We start from the raw sequence: 17,004 nt of genomic DNA on the forward strand, positions 1-17,004 counted from the left end.
AAAAACATCAGGTTTGAGCTTAACTGTTAAGTGTTTGGCAAGTCACAGAATGCAGTGGTACATTTGTACAGTGATTCTGTTGTAGATTTGCTGCTATGATTTGGATCATTATCCATTTGCATGACCCATTTTCAGCCAAGCTTTAGCTGGTGGACAGATGGCCTCACATTTGAGTATAGTTTGGTATACAGAGGAGTTCATGGTGGGCTCAATGCAAGGTGCGAGGGTCCTGTGGCTGCAAAACAAGCCTAAATCATCACCCCTCCACCACTGCTAACGTTACAGTTAGTTTGATTTGTGTGCGCTGATGTTTTTGCCGATATGATTTGCAAACCTAAGCCGTACTTCCCTGTTCTTTTTGAAGAGAAGAGGCTTTGTCCTGGCATCCCTTCCAAACAAGCCATTCTTCTTCTATTTATGAGGAAGTCATGCTGTCAGTGGATGCAAATCCTGAAAGGCTGGGCGTAGTGATAATGCATGGACATCCTTTGGCATATTACTTGAAGTCCATTACAGCAAAAATATGCACACGATGTGATAATTACATTAAATTTGTTCAATTTCTCATTAATTAATTATTAAAAAATGATTTTTTTTGTTTAACGACCAATACGGTTCTTTTGTAAAATTGTATATAAGAGTGATAAGTAGAAGGGTATTTTTGCATTCCTTTGACACACTATATATATATGCGCTTGTGTCAATTCCAGTTTAATTTTACTATTAAAAACTGTTGTATTCATATTTCTTCATATCATTATTCTCTCCTTTATTGACAGAAGACAGGGCACAACTGAATAGTCAAAAAAATTATCTTATATAATCTTTTCCTAAAGACTTTACATTGACTTCATTGGAAAGCATGACATGGTTCAGGAAAGATGGTCGGAGAAATTCTTCAGGAAAAGACAACTGCGCTGTCATGCAAACTCCACATATGCTGAGCTGTAATATGGGTCTGCAGCACTGAAACTACAACTAAATATGGCTGAGCTTTATTTTGAACGTTGCAGCTTCAAGCAATTGTGGGACAGAATTATTTCTGCCATAAGGGATAGTCCAGTGTTTTAGCTGAAGGAGATAAATGTTGTGTTTTCCCTGTGATTTTCCCTTAAAATTCACTCCCCCAATTGAAATTAAATTAAATGGAAAGTAAATTAAATGAGAAAATACTTTATTTATCCCAAAAGGAAATCACATAATTAAAAAATATATTTCTATACATAAAATTATATAGTTTTAATGTGAATATGATCCAGAAACACTGCAGTCTCTTCTGTGCCAGAAGAAAGGCTCCCTTCCAGATGATGTCTTTTTAAGGGAAGGCCTTGTATTTTTCAGCAAGACAATGTTAAACCACATTCTGCATCTATTCCAACAGCATGGCTTCATAGTAGAAGAGTCCTTTCTAGTTATCTAATAAGTGAGTTGTGATCCTTTTGATAATTCTGACAAATATGAAAGTATGCGCAAGACGATAGTGATGCCAAGACAACGGAATTTGTTTACCAAATGTGCTACATTCAAAACATGTTTTAACTCATCCTAGCTTGGCAAAACTGACTCACAAACCTGTGGGACATGTTTCCGTTTTCACGATCTGAACATTTCCTCAGCATCAGACGGAGTGTTAGGTTTTCAGAGTTTCAAAGATTTCTGAACTAATAACAGCAAAAACTTACTGTGGATTCTGCAATTTAGCAACAGTTTTTTTTTTTTTTTAATTCACATCTTTAATTACAAACAATCTGGCACAGCCCTATACCCGTGACATTGCACCTGTACCCGCCTTGGGTGTAGCGTTTCACCTGTGGTTTGCACACATAAACGACAGTCAGACTCTTCAGAGGTGTTCCCAGAAACAGAAAGGTAAGAATCATGTTATTTCTATGTGTCTGACTGATTTCACAAACAACGGATAAGTGAATTATTACTCCCAAGAGTACTAATCAAAGTGTTCTACAGAGGTTGTACTTTAGGCAAAAATCATGTGACTGTCTGATAATATTTAATTATGTCATATCATACACAGGATGTGTTTTTAGGTGAAGTACTTAAATGTTGGTCACTTGCTCGTTACTACTCTGAACTGAGTAGATCACATTAGTTTTAATGTTTTAAAAAGTGCCAAAACTACTGCCAGTACAGGGAGCTGGATGGAATAAAATGGGATGCGTTTGGGTGTTATTCGGTTTAAATAAGATGAATTATATTTAGATTAATGCGGAGGTGAACTGAGGACAGGTTTTAACCTAGCTTTATTCAGTGACCTGCAGCAACTATAGGGTTACACAATGCAGTTCTTGCAGATTCCAATAAGTAACATTTTACTCCTTTGCCCCAAATGTTACACCTGACTCAATAACAAATACTGTGTTTTTGCCAGATGACTTGGGAGTGTGGCGTCGTGAATAGCTGCCCACACTCCGAATTCTGTCTGTAGATCTACTTGGTGGACAAAATTACGCAAAAACATGGGATTGAAGTAAAAAAAAGTCACATGCTGCACAGAGTGACATGTGAAAACTGTTCCTCGTTTTCATCATTTTCATGTGAAATTAAAATATGTGTTTACAGAGTTTACACAGTGTATCTTTGTAGATGATACAGCATAAATGCATAAAAGCAAAATATTTGGACCACTGAGTTTCCTGATTTGTGGACCTTTATACAGTATTTTTGGAATTTCTTGTCTAGATTGTCGCTATTTTATTATGTTGTTTTTTTTACATCAAAGGTGCGGTTCGAAATGTATTATTTAAAAAGAAAAGGAGGAAAGTCTCATTTGTAAGGTAATCTGCAGATCAACAAAGTCAGAGGAAGGGATGAACCATAGGCAAAACCTGCTCAACACGCAAAAGGGAATCTGATGTCAAAATGTGTTTACAGAGCGTGTGTCACGCTTTACAAATTTTCCTGCATTGTGGTGCAAATGGTTAAAACACAGATCAATAAATGTATATGTGTCGATGGTGAAATATTTCTGGGTCACGAGGCACATTTGTGGATTGCTTTGTGCGTTTTTTTTAAATTATTAAAGTCCAATAAAAAAAATTTAAAAGCAGATGCAAAACAGATGCATGCACATAACAACTCTACATGCATTTTTTTGTAAACGAGCATTTGTAAAACAAACATCCCACGAAGCGAAATTGGTCTGGACCAGTACATCTGGCCCACATACCGAAAAGAATGACGGCACTTTAACGGCCCAGATACGCTTTGCCAGAGCTGGTCCACACATTGGCCAGCTGCGGGCCACCATTGCCAGATCTGGCCCTCATCCGGTTCACTTGCCATGCCAGCAGTAGGGCAGAAGTGCCGGCTTGATGCCAGATCTAGCCCAGACCCGTCTGCTATGTGGGATGTGTGGTGAGAATGTGTGCACAGATTTTTCTGTCATTAGGTTGACTCATATGCAGCTTTTGACTTCCAAAAGGCAATTTAAAGGGATAGTTCGCCTCTTTTGACATGAAGCTGTATGACATCCCATATTAGCAATATCATTTATGAACATTGACTTACCCCCCGCTGCATCCTGTGAGCCGAGTTCCAGCCGAGTTTTGGCGTCCACGAAGGTAGTCCGGCTAGTTGGCTGGGGTCCCGAAAATAAAGCGTTTTGCTTCTCAAAACAATATGCGTTCAAAAGAGTAATACATTTGCATCACAAAATCGTTCAACAGAAAAAGTCAGACCTCACAATCGCTTGGCGCTATTTTTGCCTCCCTTCATATTAATGCGTTCAGCCACCTGCCTACAGCCGCGCCTGTTACGGTGTTTACTGCTCGGTCTGCACTTCGGTCTGCACGGTTTACACAGCCCGTAGTGATACGAAGGGAGAGAGGAAGTAGCGCCAAGCGATTGTGAGGTCTGACTTTTTCTGTTGAACGATTTTGTGATGCAAATGTATTACTCTTATGAACGCATATTGTTTTGAGAAGCAAGACGCTTTATTTTCGGGACCCTAGCCAACTAGCCGGACTACCTTCGTCAACGCCAAAACGAGGCTGGAACTCGGCTCACAGGACGCAGCGGGGGGGGTAAGTCAATGTTCATAAATGATATTGCTAAAAAAAAGCCAACGTAACATGATCCGTGTGCATGTTTGGTATCCTTCCTGATCCACACAAGGCTGTGTATTGTGCCAGTTAATTATGGATTCATCCATTACAGATAAAACAGGTGTTGCCAGTCCTCCGTCTGATGCTGTCTTCAAGTGGGCTCACATAACTGTTTTTAGCTCTGCAGGATCATTTGCATTTTTTGAAGACTTTTCTTGCTCTTTTTTTCATTTGAGCTTTTTTTTTTGTACATGATTCATCAACTTGGAACCCCGGGTGAGTCAGGTTTCTTTTTCTCTGCTTTTCTGCCGAGTGTTTCAGTTTCACATTTAGTAAAAAGGTGCGTCTTCTTTGCTGCTGCTTTCATTGCTATGTCTCTTGACGGCGCCAACAATGGTTTTATATTCAAATCTTTACGGGAAGTCTGCATCCATTCATGTTGAAACATGAAAGTGGAAATCAGGCTTGGTGTGTGTAATCAGTGTACACACAGTTTTAGTCACAAAAGCACACAGATCTGGACCCTGAGGTCATTATACAGACTTGATTAACTTAGGTATTTCTGTCGGTCCACTATGTGGACATTTCCTTTTTTTTTTTTTTGCTTTTACAAGCTAACACATGGGCAATGTTTATGTGATAAATAATATTATAACTGATATTAGACAGTTGTTAGTTAGAAGTAGTTTAATTTTGTCTTGAATGTAAATGCATTTTTAAATCTGTGTGAGTTAAATATTCGCTATTGGTAATGCCTCGGGGATCCAATAGGGGGAGCACGCACCTCTTCCTCACTCAGTAAAGACGAGTGAAGGAGAGAGCGACTTTCATTTATTCGTTCTCCCATCGCTATTTCCCTTGTTCAAGGTATTTACAAGTAAAAAGCAATGTAAATTTGTTAAGAGCATGTTCATAAGAGTTTTCTCTGTGTGATTGTAGGTTGATACAATAGGAGAATCTTTTTATTGAGTGTCTTAGAAGTCTTGTATAGCTCATGGAAACAGGTTCAAGCTAAGTGGCTAGGTACCTCGTGGCTACGCTAGCGAGTTAAGAGTGTTAACATAAGGAATGTGCTTACTCTTTTATTTGTCCGAGTTCAATTTGTGTCAGTAGCAAGATAAGTAAAAGTTTAAAAAAAACATGTATCATATCTTCATGGTAATATAGTATAGTTATGTTAAAAAAAGATCATTTAGAAAATGTTAAAAACCTATGCTAGACATGGTTGCTGTGGCCCTGAAAGCGGGGTGTGATTATGCCAGATATGTATTTTGTGTTTGCTGTGCTTATGGTTGATGAAGACTCATAGCTATTTCCCTTGTTCAAGGGTACAACATTTAACCAGTGCTTACAAGATTCTTTGATTATTTTTGTAATGGTTGGCTCTGATGAGTGCACTATGAAGCAAGATTAGGAGCTTATTGCACTGCATTGACCTGAAGGTTATAGCTTTTGATTGCTGCGATTGGGCAGTTTATGTTCAATTTCGGATTAAATGGGATGAAAAAAGAAAAAGTACCATCCTTTTACTGCTTTTCGAGCAAACTGAGACTGAAACAACAACATAAACGTTGTGAGGCATCAATATCAAAATGTCATACATTAAAAAATATTAACTAAAAATCCTTTTGACCAAAAACTCAGCGTTGAATTAACAACACGGAATGTAGATTCTGAGGCAAGGAAATACGTGTCAGCATGCATAAAGTCTGTAGATGACACCCTGAGTTAAAAAAGAAAGATAATAATCACTGAATGTTGTGACAAACCAGAAAACACAAAGAAAAAGTCTGGCTGAGTTGGACGTTCTTTGTATTACATCCTTTTGGGGTTGCAGTCGACTGCAGTTAATAATCCTGCATTCAAGAACAAATTGGAGCTCAAAAATTCCAACTTTCCCCCCCACGACAACAAGTCTGATTTCCTGACCAGGAAATCTGAAATACACATCTTAAGCAAAAAACACCTAAGAAGACGTCTTAAAGGTAGGGTAGGAGATCCTGGATTTTGAGTCCAGCGAAGCTGCATTTTGAAAATACACAGGTAAAAAGTCCCAACCCTTTTCTTCACTTTCCCCCCGAAGCCACGCCTCTAGAGTACATGAACGCGCACGAGCACGAAGGTGCACGAGCGCTGTTCTGACAGCAAGCATCGATCGTTGCCGTATTTAGTTTATGCTAACTATACGTTTAATAATGCTAGGTGCTAGCCAAGCTGGCTCTAGTTTAGCTTCCCGCCAAGCTTCTCGACGCGTAATTCGTTCATGGAGCAGGGTACGCGCACAGGGGGAAGGAGGGGGAAGGAGGGGGAGGGAGGGGGAGGGAGGAGCAGATTGCAGTTTGATAGACGCATCAGAATCCAATCATTGTGAACGGTCCGTTCAGTATGATTGGATACTGTTTTTCCTAGATTGTACGTTCTAGAGGCCACTAAAACTTTTCATTTTTGTGTCAAAACGTTTAATTAATTGGTTGCAATGGGGGTGTGAAGAAAATGTGAAAGAATTTATATACTTATGTTACAGGTAGTCTTATGTTACAGGTAATCTTATTTACCCATGTTGCAGGCAATCTTATATTCATGTGATGTGTGTTGTACCAGACACTGAACTTTAATTGCACTTTGTCTCTGTTTTCAACAACATGATTGTCTCTGCTTTGCAAAACATGATATTAATAGTATAATCTGCCCTGCAACTTGCAACCTGCGAACATCTGTGTCCTTATCTGTAAGTTTCATGCGTGGGATGCGCAGGCCTTACTGTGAGAAGATCCTGTTGATTTACGTTAAGCTACGTCATGCACCTCACGAGATCGCGCCTCGCGCGCCAGACAGGAAATAACTCCTTTCTGTGTAACTTGTTTGTACCACCGTATAAAAGCTTGTGTGACGCGCCGCAACGGCAGAGCTCTCCATGTTCTGTATGAGCATGTGTTTCGATTAAATCAACTACCAGGGCACATAACGGACTTTGTTCATTTATTTGACTTGAGAAAGATTTTATTCCTCCACAAGTATTTCAAGCAATATGTAAAAAAAATGCTCCAGAAAAAGAACCCCTACCCCACCTTTAAGCAAGATTGAACCAATATGCCTTCCTCTAGAAGAGGAATTAAAGAGGATTATTAATAGTTCTATGCCCGCTAACTATTCAATTAATTTTTTATTTATATAGTGCCAAATACAACAAATGTCATCTCAAGGCACTTAGATAGTAAGTCCAATTCAAGCCAATTGGAATTCAATTAATTAATAATAATCATAACTACTGTTCAGCCCATCCTCACTGTCATGGGGTAAGAGGTGGAATACACTCTGGACAGGCCACCCGTTCATCACAGGATTCCAACAGCAGATTTCAGTAATGCTATATATGAATCTTGATGGTAAAAATGGGCGGAATAAAAACGGAAGATGTGCTTTTAAGTTAATCCACCAACATCACTGATACACTGGCTTCTGAAACTTGAAGAGTCAGTGTGCCAACAAACATGTAGGAGAGTCCATCACTTTGCAGAACTTCTCTGTAGGAGCTATTTCTCTATTTCAAGTTAAGTATTAGAATTTAGATTTCTTTTTATATTATTTGCTTAGTTTTTGGTTGATAATTAGCATTTTTGTTTAATTTGAGTTGTTTAAGATAAATTCATTTTTTGTTTGGGAAATGGGCGTTTCACACATAAATACTTGGGTTTTAGGGAGCTCTGGGCGCACTTGGGTGGTCACATGTTTTTTTTTTTTTACCAGTTAGCAGTTTTCAGTGGTCGGTTCGTCAATCAGTGGGTGAACAGGTGAGGCAAGCAGAAGCAAGGGCGGGAATCAGAGCAGGAGAGGCAGGAAGGGATCCTGTAAAGCTTGTCATGTTCTGTTTTGCCTGCAAACTCGGAATAAACCCATGATGAACTACATTTTTGACGTTTTTGGACCTTTTTACTGCGTAAACCAGAAACCCACAGTGCGTCAAGTAACTATTTGAGTTCTGTTTAATTTTAGTTTGGTAATCTTTAAGACAAAAGTTTTTATTATTATTATTATTATTATTTTCATAGACAAATAGTCACTATAGTCTCCTCATCCTAATATATCCACAGCTATATTATATCCATTGCTGTTTGCTGCTATTTGAACATAGTGATAGGATGATACCTGTTTTGCTGTTTGTGGTGTGTTACGATCATTGCCTGGAAACTCTTTGACCAATGCTTAATCTTACATTTCTTTCATCTGAAGGTTAAGAAAACAACTAAAATGGACAGAGGACCAGCCCTTTCCAGTGCCACAGGTGCACTAATTTATGTGGATGAAATCAGAGAGTCTTTTTCCCTTTTGGACATTGTTTACGCAAATCAGTTTGACGGAGTGGAAATAACAGAAGAAACTGCTGAGCAGACAGAGGAAAACTTTTACAGAGGCGCTCCGCCCGACTGGTTAAACTTTCATATCAGTGAAGTGGCCAAGTCAAATGGCGCTGGATCTCCTTTCATCAAAAGAGACGGGTATGACAGACTTGTGCAGCAAATCAGAAAAAGAAGGAGGGGCCCAGGAACATCGGCGATTAAACTGTACCACCATGAAGGAAGTGGTGGAACCACACTGGCCATGCACGTGCTATGGAAGTTGAGAAAAACCTTCAGATGTGCTGTGTTGACAGATTCAACCCCAGACATCATGAAAGTTACGAAGGAGGTGGTTCACCTTTTCAGAGCAGGGAATCAGGACAGTCTTAATACTGTGCTGCTGTTACTGGATGATACGTTTAATTTGGACCAACTCCAAGACAGCATTATGGAGGAGATTGTAGAGCAGGAGATAGATGTCGATGTGCCTGTGGTCATTTTACTCAGCTGTGTGAGAACGGACCACGCCGCCCGTGAAACGGAACTTTTCTGCAGAGAAAAAGAGGAACTCAAGAGGAATGAGAGAAAAGATGTCATCCTCACAAACAACATCTCGGACACAGAAAAGAAACTGTTTGACGAGAAAAAGGAAGAGCTCAGCAGAAAGTATGGCGATAAAACCAAGCAGTTCCATGGTTTTAACATCCTTCAAACTAATTTCTCACAGGATTATATCCAGGAAGCATGTGCCATGTTTGCAAAAATTGGAAGAAAAAATAAGCCACTGAAGACCCAGCTCGCTGCCTTCCTATCCCTGCTGAATGCTTACGTGCCAGCTTCATATCTGCTGGAGTCTCACTGCCTGGACTTCCTCATACACGACCACCCAAGCCACGATGAGCAGCTGTTGTTGGACCAAATGCAGCCTTTTAGTCACCTCATCGTCACCTTACAACGTGGCAAAAGAGGTCAAAGAAAGGTCCGGATGGCTCACCCTGCGATAGCAAAGTGTTGCACTGAACTGTTGGCCGAGGCGGGCGTGTGCAGAAGCGACACGGCGAGAAACTTCTTGTCAAGTTTTTGCGGAGATGACGTTCCCGCATGCTTATTCGGTTTCATCAAACACATGCTGACCAAAAGAGAAATAAAGACAAACAAGGGAACCGAGCACGCAGAAGTGCACGATCGAAGACCAAGGGAAGAAAATGACAGGCTGGAGAAGTATTCCACCCTGATATTGCATATAACACAAATGGAAGACAAAAGAGAGAGTGCGTCCGTTCTAAAAGTTGCGTCAATTCAATTTGATGAAAATGCTTTGTTTCCTCAGGCCCTCGCCCGTTTTTGTTACGGCGAACTCAAAGACTATCAGGAGGCTGAAATTTGGGCAAAAAGGGCAAAGGAACGAGAACCCAAAAAATCGTTTATTGCTGATACCCTCGGCCAAGTCCATAAGAACCATTTAAAGAACAGAGAGCGTCCTGCTGAAGCAAGGGAAATCTTGCAGTTGGCCCGAAAGGCCATTGAAGCTTTTGAGGAGGAAGAGCAACTTGCCGGAAAAGAACATGGCAAGAACATAGAAAATGGAAAGACAAAAAGCCTGCACGATTTCAACATCAGAGGACACTTTGGCTTCCTGCAGGTTTGCAACATTCTGTTTGACCAACTTGTACGCAAAGATGAAGCATGGAGAGGAGTTCTCACGAGCAACGTGTCCGCGGGCTCCGTCCTTCAAACCCTGGGAGACAACAAACTCTCCAGATTCAACAACCTGATAAACAGTCTCAGAGAGAAGGTGGAGAAGAAGTTTGAATTCTTGGATGCCTTTCTGACTTACTCAGAGTCTGCCATGAAAAAAGACAAAGCATATGTCACCAAAGAAGCTGCAGAATGCTACAAAAAGTATGTCGGAGTCTCAGTTCCCGAGCACAGAGGCAAACTTCAGCAAACTCTCCAGAAACTTAAACAAAAGCTGGCCGTCACCTCCGCTGGAGTCCTCTCGTGCCTCGACAGGAGATGCACGACATCAGATGTGAAAGACATCGCCGCGTGGTGGGAGGAAATCTGTCACAGCGAAGATTTCACCACGCGCGCCTTCGTCAACTTCATCTTTGCTAAGATCATGCTGAAAAACGCGAATCAGCCGCTGCGGAGTTCTGACGATCAAAGCGCCTTCAGACAGAAAAAACTGTCTGATATGCAAGCTGAGGATCACATGATGGCCCTGCTTCTGTTTTGGCCCACAGATGACGAAGGACAACCCGTCTCCGACCTCCGTCAGTTAATTGAAAACGTGAAGCACTCTTATGAACAGGAGTATAAGACCATGTTTAGATGGAGATACCTGCGACCCCTGTTTTTTATTGGACCGGGCAAAGAACTGAGAAGATTTGTTCACAGAAGAGTTCTTGAGATTAAGTGGACTCAAGACGCCCTGCAAGAATCAAACGTTTACTGGAGGAATGAGAGTATTTTCAAAGACCCCACAGTCCAAGACCACCTTCTCAAAGTTGAAGGAGTAGTTCGAAACTACCGACTGTATGCGAGCTTCGGCTCCACAGAGATTGAGGTAGAGGCCAACCGGAGAGACAGCCTCTGGAAATCAGGGGAAGTGTTCTTTTACCTGGGATTCACCATCAACGGTCCTGTAGCCTTCAGGATTCAGAGAAGATTGCCGATTCCTGAAGGTAAGAAAATTGACTATTTTCCACAACAACTGTATGTAACTTAATATCTGACTGATGCAAATGAAGAGATCTGCATGGAAAAACATTGTTTTTTTCCATGTTAGAAATCCGTCACTGAAAATGTGTTGAAAGACTTAAAGAGTTAACGAATTGAAGAAGTAATGTCATTACACATTAAGTCAACGAGTCTCCGCCACGTCCCGTTTGCTGATCGCAAGCACACCAAAAAATGTGTAAGCATGCCGACTGAGCACACCGGCACATGTCTAACGAGTGATTTTTCAGGAGAGCTGCCTTCATCCATATGTCTGTAATGCACTTCAGACCATGACACGGCCATGCACAGGAAGCTGTGTCGCAGCTGCAGCCTTATTTTTATTATCTCAGTCAGACAAAAACGCATCCGAATTTGAATAGCACTCCCAGAGGAATAAAAACAACACGAAAATACCCACAATTAAACCATAAAAGTAGAAAATAAAACTCAGTGGTGACTGGAATCTGAAAATAACATTTCAAATCTCAAGCAGGAAAGGTAAAAAAAAAAAAAAAAAAAAAAGTCATTTGACATTTTTGCAATAACAGGTGTGATATGTTTAGAAGAATGAGCATATATTATACTTACTTTTTTTTGGTATCTTAATGTTTACCAATGTGTCTGTAGGGCCTACAGGACAGTTAAAGCTTGGAGAACGAGCCATTGTAAGTTTCTGTTTGCTTGTTTTTATCCATGTGCTTAAATACTCTCCAAAATAACTGATCCAACAATAACTGTACTAATATGTATATATATATATATATTATATTATTAGTACATTAGTATTTTTATTTTTTTATTTATTTATTTATTTTTAATTTCATTTCATTAATATTATTTATTTTTTATTTAGTCATTTATTATTATTATTAGTTAGTAGTAGTATTTTTACTAGAATTGGTATTATTATTGTTGTTGTTAATATACAATCATTGTAAATATTTATAAAATTTTTTGAGCTACTTGACTAATTTGAATTTCCCCCATTGGGGGATGAATAAAGTATTTTTCTATTCTATTTCTTCTATATATTACTTCTTGACTCAGGACTCTTCTCATTGGACTACACTTGAACCGGAAGTCAAGACAGGGGATGAGGTCCAAACATACGGGTGAGTATAACAGCAGGTCACTAAGGGTTTCTGAGCAGACTCCATCAGTACCACGGCATCCTTGCGATATGCCATAATCTGCCTCCGTCATGAGCTAAATTTAAGAAATGTAAATGGGTGTGCCAGGTACATGTGCTGGAAAAGATGGAAAAGATCCAACCGTAATGATCTGTGATGCGTGACGCGTAAAAAAAACACAACCAGCTCACAGCCGTCAGCAAACCCCTGCTTCACCTGAACGACTGCACATAAAAATACATAATGAGCTGCTTTACTTCCACTCAGGGTTTCAGTCAGCTTTACTTCCACTCAGGGTTTCAGTCAGCTGTACTTCCACTCAGGGTTTCAGTCAGCTGTACTTCCACTCAGGGTTTCAGTCAGCTGTACTTCCACTCAGGGTTTCAGTCAGCTGTACTTCCTTTTATTCCGCAGCCTGCAGTCTGACGCGGGTCGCTTCGAATGCAGTGCGTCTGCCCTGCGATGGGTTTGCAAGGAGCCGGTCAGTTTGCAGTACCGGTTCTGCTCTTGGGAGGAACACAGGGGGGAATCTGCATGCGCGGATTACGTGCCTGCCGGACCCCTACTTGACATTTCAGTCGCGGCTGGAAAGTTGGAGGAGGTGTATCTGCCACACTGGATAGGTGAGTGAACATACTGGACTGTATCCATTTAATAGAAAGGGGGAGGTGTGGGTGTCATACGTCACCAGAATAGTTTGAGTGTATAAACTAATGAATAGATATAGAATCTCCATGTTTTTATGGTCTGTTTTTGTTTCTTTCAGATCCTGAATCTACAACTCCAGACATGTTTGTGGTTCTACATGTAGAAACTTGTGGAGATGCTGTGGAGCAAGTGTCTGAAGTGACGCCATCCCATGTCAAGTTGCTCCAACCGACTTTCTCTCCAAAGGGGGTTATGTTGCGGGTGAGGCTGGGTTTTCCGGTGAAAGTCTACCATGATGTGATGATATTCAAAACGAAACAGGAGTTCCTCACATTGCACGTTCACCTGGTCCCACCGGATCAAGACTTACAACAGGTTGTTGGCATTTATTACTGCAGACCTTCGATAAGCGCATCAAGTACACGTGGGCTGAGTAAGGCTAATGTTTTTTTTCTTTAAAAAAAAAAACACCACAGAAAGTCAAGAGGGCCGAGTCACCTCATGGATCGGTGCTGATCCCCAAACCAAGCCCCGGCAAGTCTCTGCAAATGCTGGATCATTTCTTCTTGTCATCTGACACGGACACTGCTGAAATTCAGCCTGAAGTAAGGCGGCTGTAATCACGTGGTACACTTCTTATGATAGAATAATAAAGACAGGTTTTAATGTTTAATATCCTGACAAAGAAATGTCAGGATTTCTCAAAATCTTTTACAAGTAGGAAGTCAGACATTTTGATTTCCCATCTGCACGCATACATCTGAAGCCGAGTGAATTTCTTCACAGAGCATAAAGCTAATATATGAAAGGAGAACATACTTTGAGGTGTTCATCAGAAACGCAGACAGCGACTTAAGGTTAAAACTCAAGACGGGAAGGAGAAACGGTCGAGAGGAAGTTGTCTGGACCTGTACCATTCGAAAAGGTCGGTGTCATTGTTGGGGATGTTTAAAATCATTCATTTACGTGCAAAAGTACTTCTCGAATTCTGTTTTTCTCACCATTTGCAGTTTAGCAAAGTAGATGTCTTCTGAGTTGTGAATATGATATAAAAGAATACTTATTCAGACAAATGCCTCAAATTCGTGGACTGATCGAGATTTGTACTTTTCCTGCATCTTAGGAGACTACATGACTCCGAGCACTGATGACGAAGGTAAATTTATATCGCTCAGATGTCAACTACAAAGACACACACGGTATCCTTTGGCATCAGTTCTTAAAGGGATAGTTCGCCTCTTTTGACATTAAGCTGAATGACATCCCATATTAGCAATATCATTTATGAACATTGACTTACCCCCCGCTGTGTCCTGTGAGCCGAGTTCCAGCCGAGTTTTGGCGTTGACGAAGGTAGTCCGGCTAGTTTGCTGGGGTCCCGAAAATAAAGCTTCTTGCTTCTCAAAACAATATGCGTTCAAAAGAGTAATACATTTGCATCAAAAAATCGTTCATCCAGAAAAAGTCAGAACTCACAATCGCTTGGCGCTATTTCTCTCTTCCTTCATATCACTGCGTGCTGTGTAAACTGTGCAGACCGAGCAGTCCCCTGCTTCCGAGCAGTAAACACCGTAACAGGTGCGGCTGTCGCTAGGTAGCTGTACGCATTGATATGAAGGGAGGCAAAAATAGCGCCAAGCGATTGTGAGGTCTGACCTTTTCTGTGGAACAATTTTGTGATGCAAATGTATTACTCTTTTGAACGCATATTGTTTTGAGAAGCAAGACGCTTTATTTTTGTGTCCCCAGCCAACTAGCTGGACTACCTTCATCAACGCCAAAACTCGGCTGGAACTCGGCTCACAGGACGCAGCTGGGGGTAAGTCAATGTTCATAAATGATATTGCTAATATGGGATGTCATCCAGCTTCATGTCAAGAGGCGAACTATCCCTTTAACATTTCCTCCTGTCTATGAATCTGCTCAACAACTAGCTTTCTCTTCTCCTTGGGACCTGCTCTACTCCACACTGGTTTGCCTGGGCCAAGCCCCAAGCCTCCCCGGCCTATTTGCACATTACCCACAATCTCTGTATGTCTAAGAGTTGCTTCTGCCTCCTGAGCTGCCATTCTTGGATTCCATTTCCTCCCCTTGGTTAGGTTTGGAACCACCTTACTAAAAATCAGATCTTTACTCCCAGCTAACAGGAGATCTATCCTAACTTTAGTACATTTAAACTGCTCTACTAGACTTGATACTGGGAGCTGGAGCTCGAGCTTGCCTTTCCCATAGTGCCACAGTACTCCGAAACTGCACTGTCTGCTCTCCATCATTCATGTCTTCCTGGTACCACCTGCCTAAACTCTTTACTGCCTTTTCCCTAATTATCGGATTTTTTTCTTCATCTATTACAAACTTTTTATCACTTAATTTCCACCCAACTTATTGAGATACCGCTAGACTTAGTAGGTTTGATTTTCATACCAGCTCACTTAAGATTTTTATTAAGTCTCTCAAATATTCTCTTCATACATGGCACTGTTGTAGTCACCAACGTCATATCATCCATGTAGGCTCTAATTGGTGTAAATCAGGCACAGTCTAATATCCTGAAAAATATGCTCTTACTAAGTTAACAACTACTGCAGGCTTTCTAAAGTAATGAAACGCTTTCCAAATAAAATAAGGCTATGTGGCACTGGACCAAATGCATTTGCTAGATCCAGAAATACAACATGCAAGTCTTTTTTTCTCAATCTTGGCTGTCTGAATCTGATGCCAAATCATGCTAGTGTGCTCTAAACACCCTGCGAAGCCTGGTATCCCTGCCTTCTGCACAGTAGTACCTATTAAGCTATTGTTTTCTATATATAGACTGCGATTATGATAGTAGCTTCGTCCACCATTACGGCACTTTTTGAACATTCTTCTTAGTTCTTATAAGAATTTCAACCTTGTACAATTCCCAGCATTCACTGTTGTTTCGTCTCCGCTGTTTTTGTCTCAGATCAGCATTTCGTGGATCTCAATCGAACAGATCTGATTAACGGAGTCAAGGATACGAGATACATCCTGGATAAACTCTTGGAATTGGGGCTGATCTCGAATGAGGCCTACGATACTGTCAGAGGCATCGACAGCGAACGTGACCAGATGAGGGAGATTTTAACATTTGTGTGTTCGGCCGGCAGAGAGGGAAAAGATGAGTTCCATAAAGTCCTTAAAGGGATAAAGAATTTGAGGCCTCTCCTGTCTAAGCTGGAAAAATGTTGACAAAGGAGCAAAGAAGAACTGATGCGATGTGACTTTGGACATAAAGTGGACATTTGCCACCTTGGAGATAAAAAGATGTGGTGGTCTTGCCCGGTATACCGGATCTTGGCAGATCTGAACAGATCTAGATAGTCCTCGTACCAAGTCAGAAGTATCTTCCCATGTAAACAAAATAAAGTACATAAGCAAAATGGAGTAAACAGTGAATAGTTTGAAATTGAATTTTTTTTTGGGTTTAGTCTGCTATACCCGCTATGCCTCCTCATATGTATCCTAGATACAGCTGCAGCTCCACGAAGTCTTCCTTTCAGCAGCCCAACATTTTACATTTGAGGCTTTTGAGTCAAAAAAAACAAAGCTGCAGGGGGCAGTTTGTCATATTTTTTAGTTTTTGTCATTGTGTCTTAATTTGTGGGACAGAATTCTGAAGCCTTAAAGTGCTGCACGGTGATTTATCTACGCCATCTTGGCACGAGAAAGGGAAAACTTAAGACTTTGCTGCCACAGACTTGTTGAATGGCTCATTTGTATGATTAAAAAGAGGATTTTATAATGATCTATACATTTTAACCAGGGTCCCCTCTGCTAAAAGGTGAGGCAGAACTGTGATAAGAATTCACAAGCTCATGAATTACGCATTGTTAACAGTTTGTTTTTGTTTTTGTTCATATAAATAAAAGTGTATTTAAATACTACTAATCTATCTGGTTGTCCTTTACCTGCACTAAAAAAAAGCTGTTTTTTTCCCCATTCGGGTCGATAATAGAAAGAAAGAAAAATGGTTTTAGCAGCCTTACCCATCGGCTTCATGGCGTCACCGACCAGATCGAACTTTCAGTAGTTCCAGACTCTTAGTATAGTGAGTTTTAGACACTATGAAAAGTCTTTTTT

General features: G+C 40.7%; 1 protein-coding gene across 1 annotated transcript; it reads left to right on the forward strand.

Annotated features, from left to right (window-relative positions):
• Positions 1–1,586: 1,586 nt before the first annotated feature.
• LOC142369218 (sterile alpha motif domain-containing protein 9-like) lies at positions 1,587–16,752 on the forward strand. Its single transcript, XM_075451519.1, has 10 exons — positions 1,587–1,869; positions 8,292–11,085; positions 11,750–11,787; positions 12,170–12,234; positions 12,667–12,875; positions 13,019–13,275; positions 13,377–13,505; positions 13,687–13,825; positions 14,024–14,056; positions 15,848–16,752. Exons 2-10 carry the CDS (start codon positions 8,310–8,312, stop codon positions 16,111–16,113), a joined length of 3,912 nt encoding a protein of 1,303 aa, XP_075307634.1. The 5' UTR covers positions 1,587–1,869; positions 8,292–8,309; the 3' UTR covers positions 16,114–16,752.
• Positions 16,753–17,004: the final 252 nt, after the last annotated feature.

The sequence above is a fragment of the Odontesthes bonariensis genome, chromosome 19 (assembly GCF_027942865.1).
Source record: "Odontesthes bonariensis isolate fOdoBon6 chromosome 19, fOdoBon6.hap1, whole genome shotgun sequence".
Taxonomy (NCBI): domain Eukaryota; kingdom Metazoa; phylum Chordata; class Actinopteri; order Atheriniformes; family Atherinopsidae; genus Odontesthes; species Odontesthes bonariensis.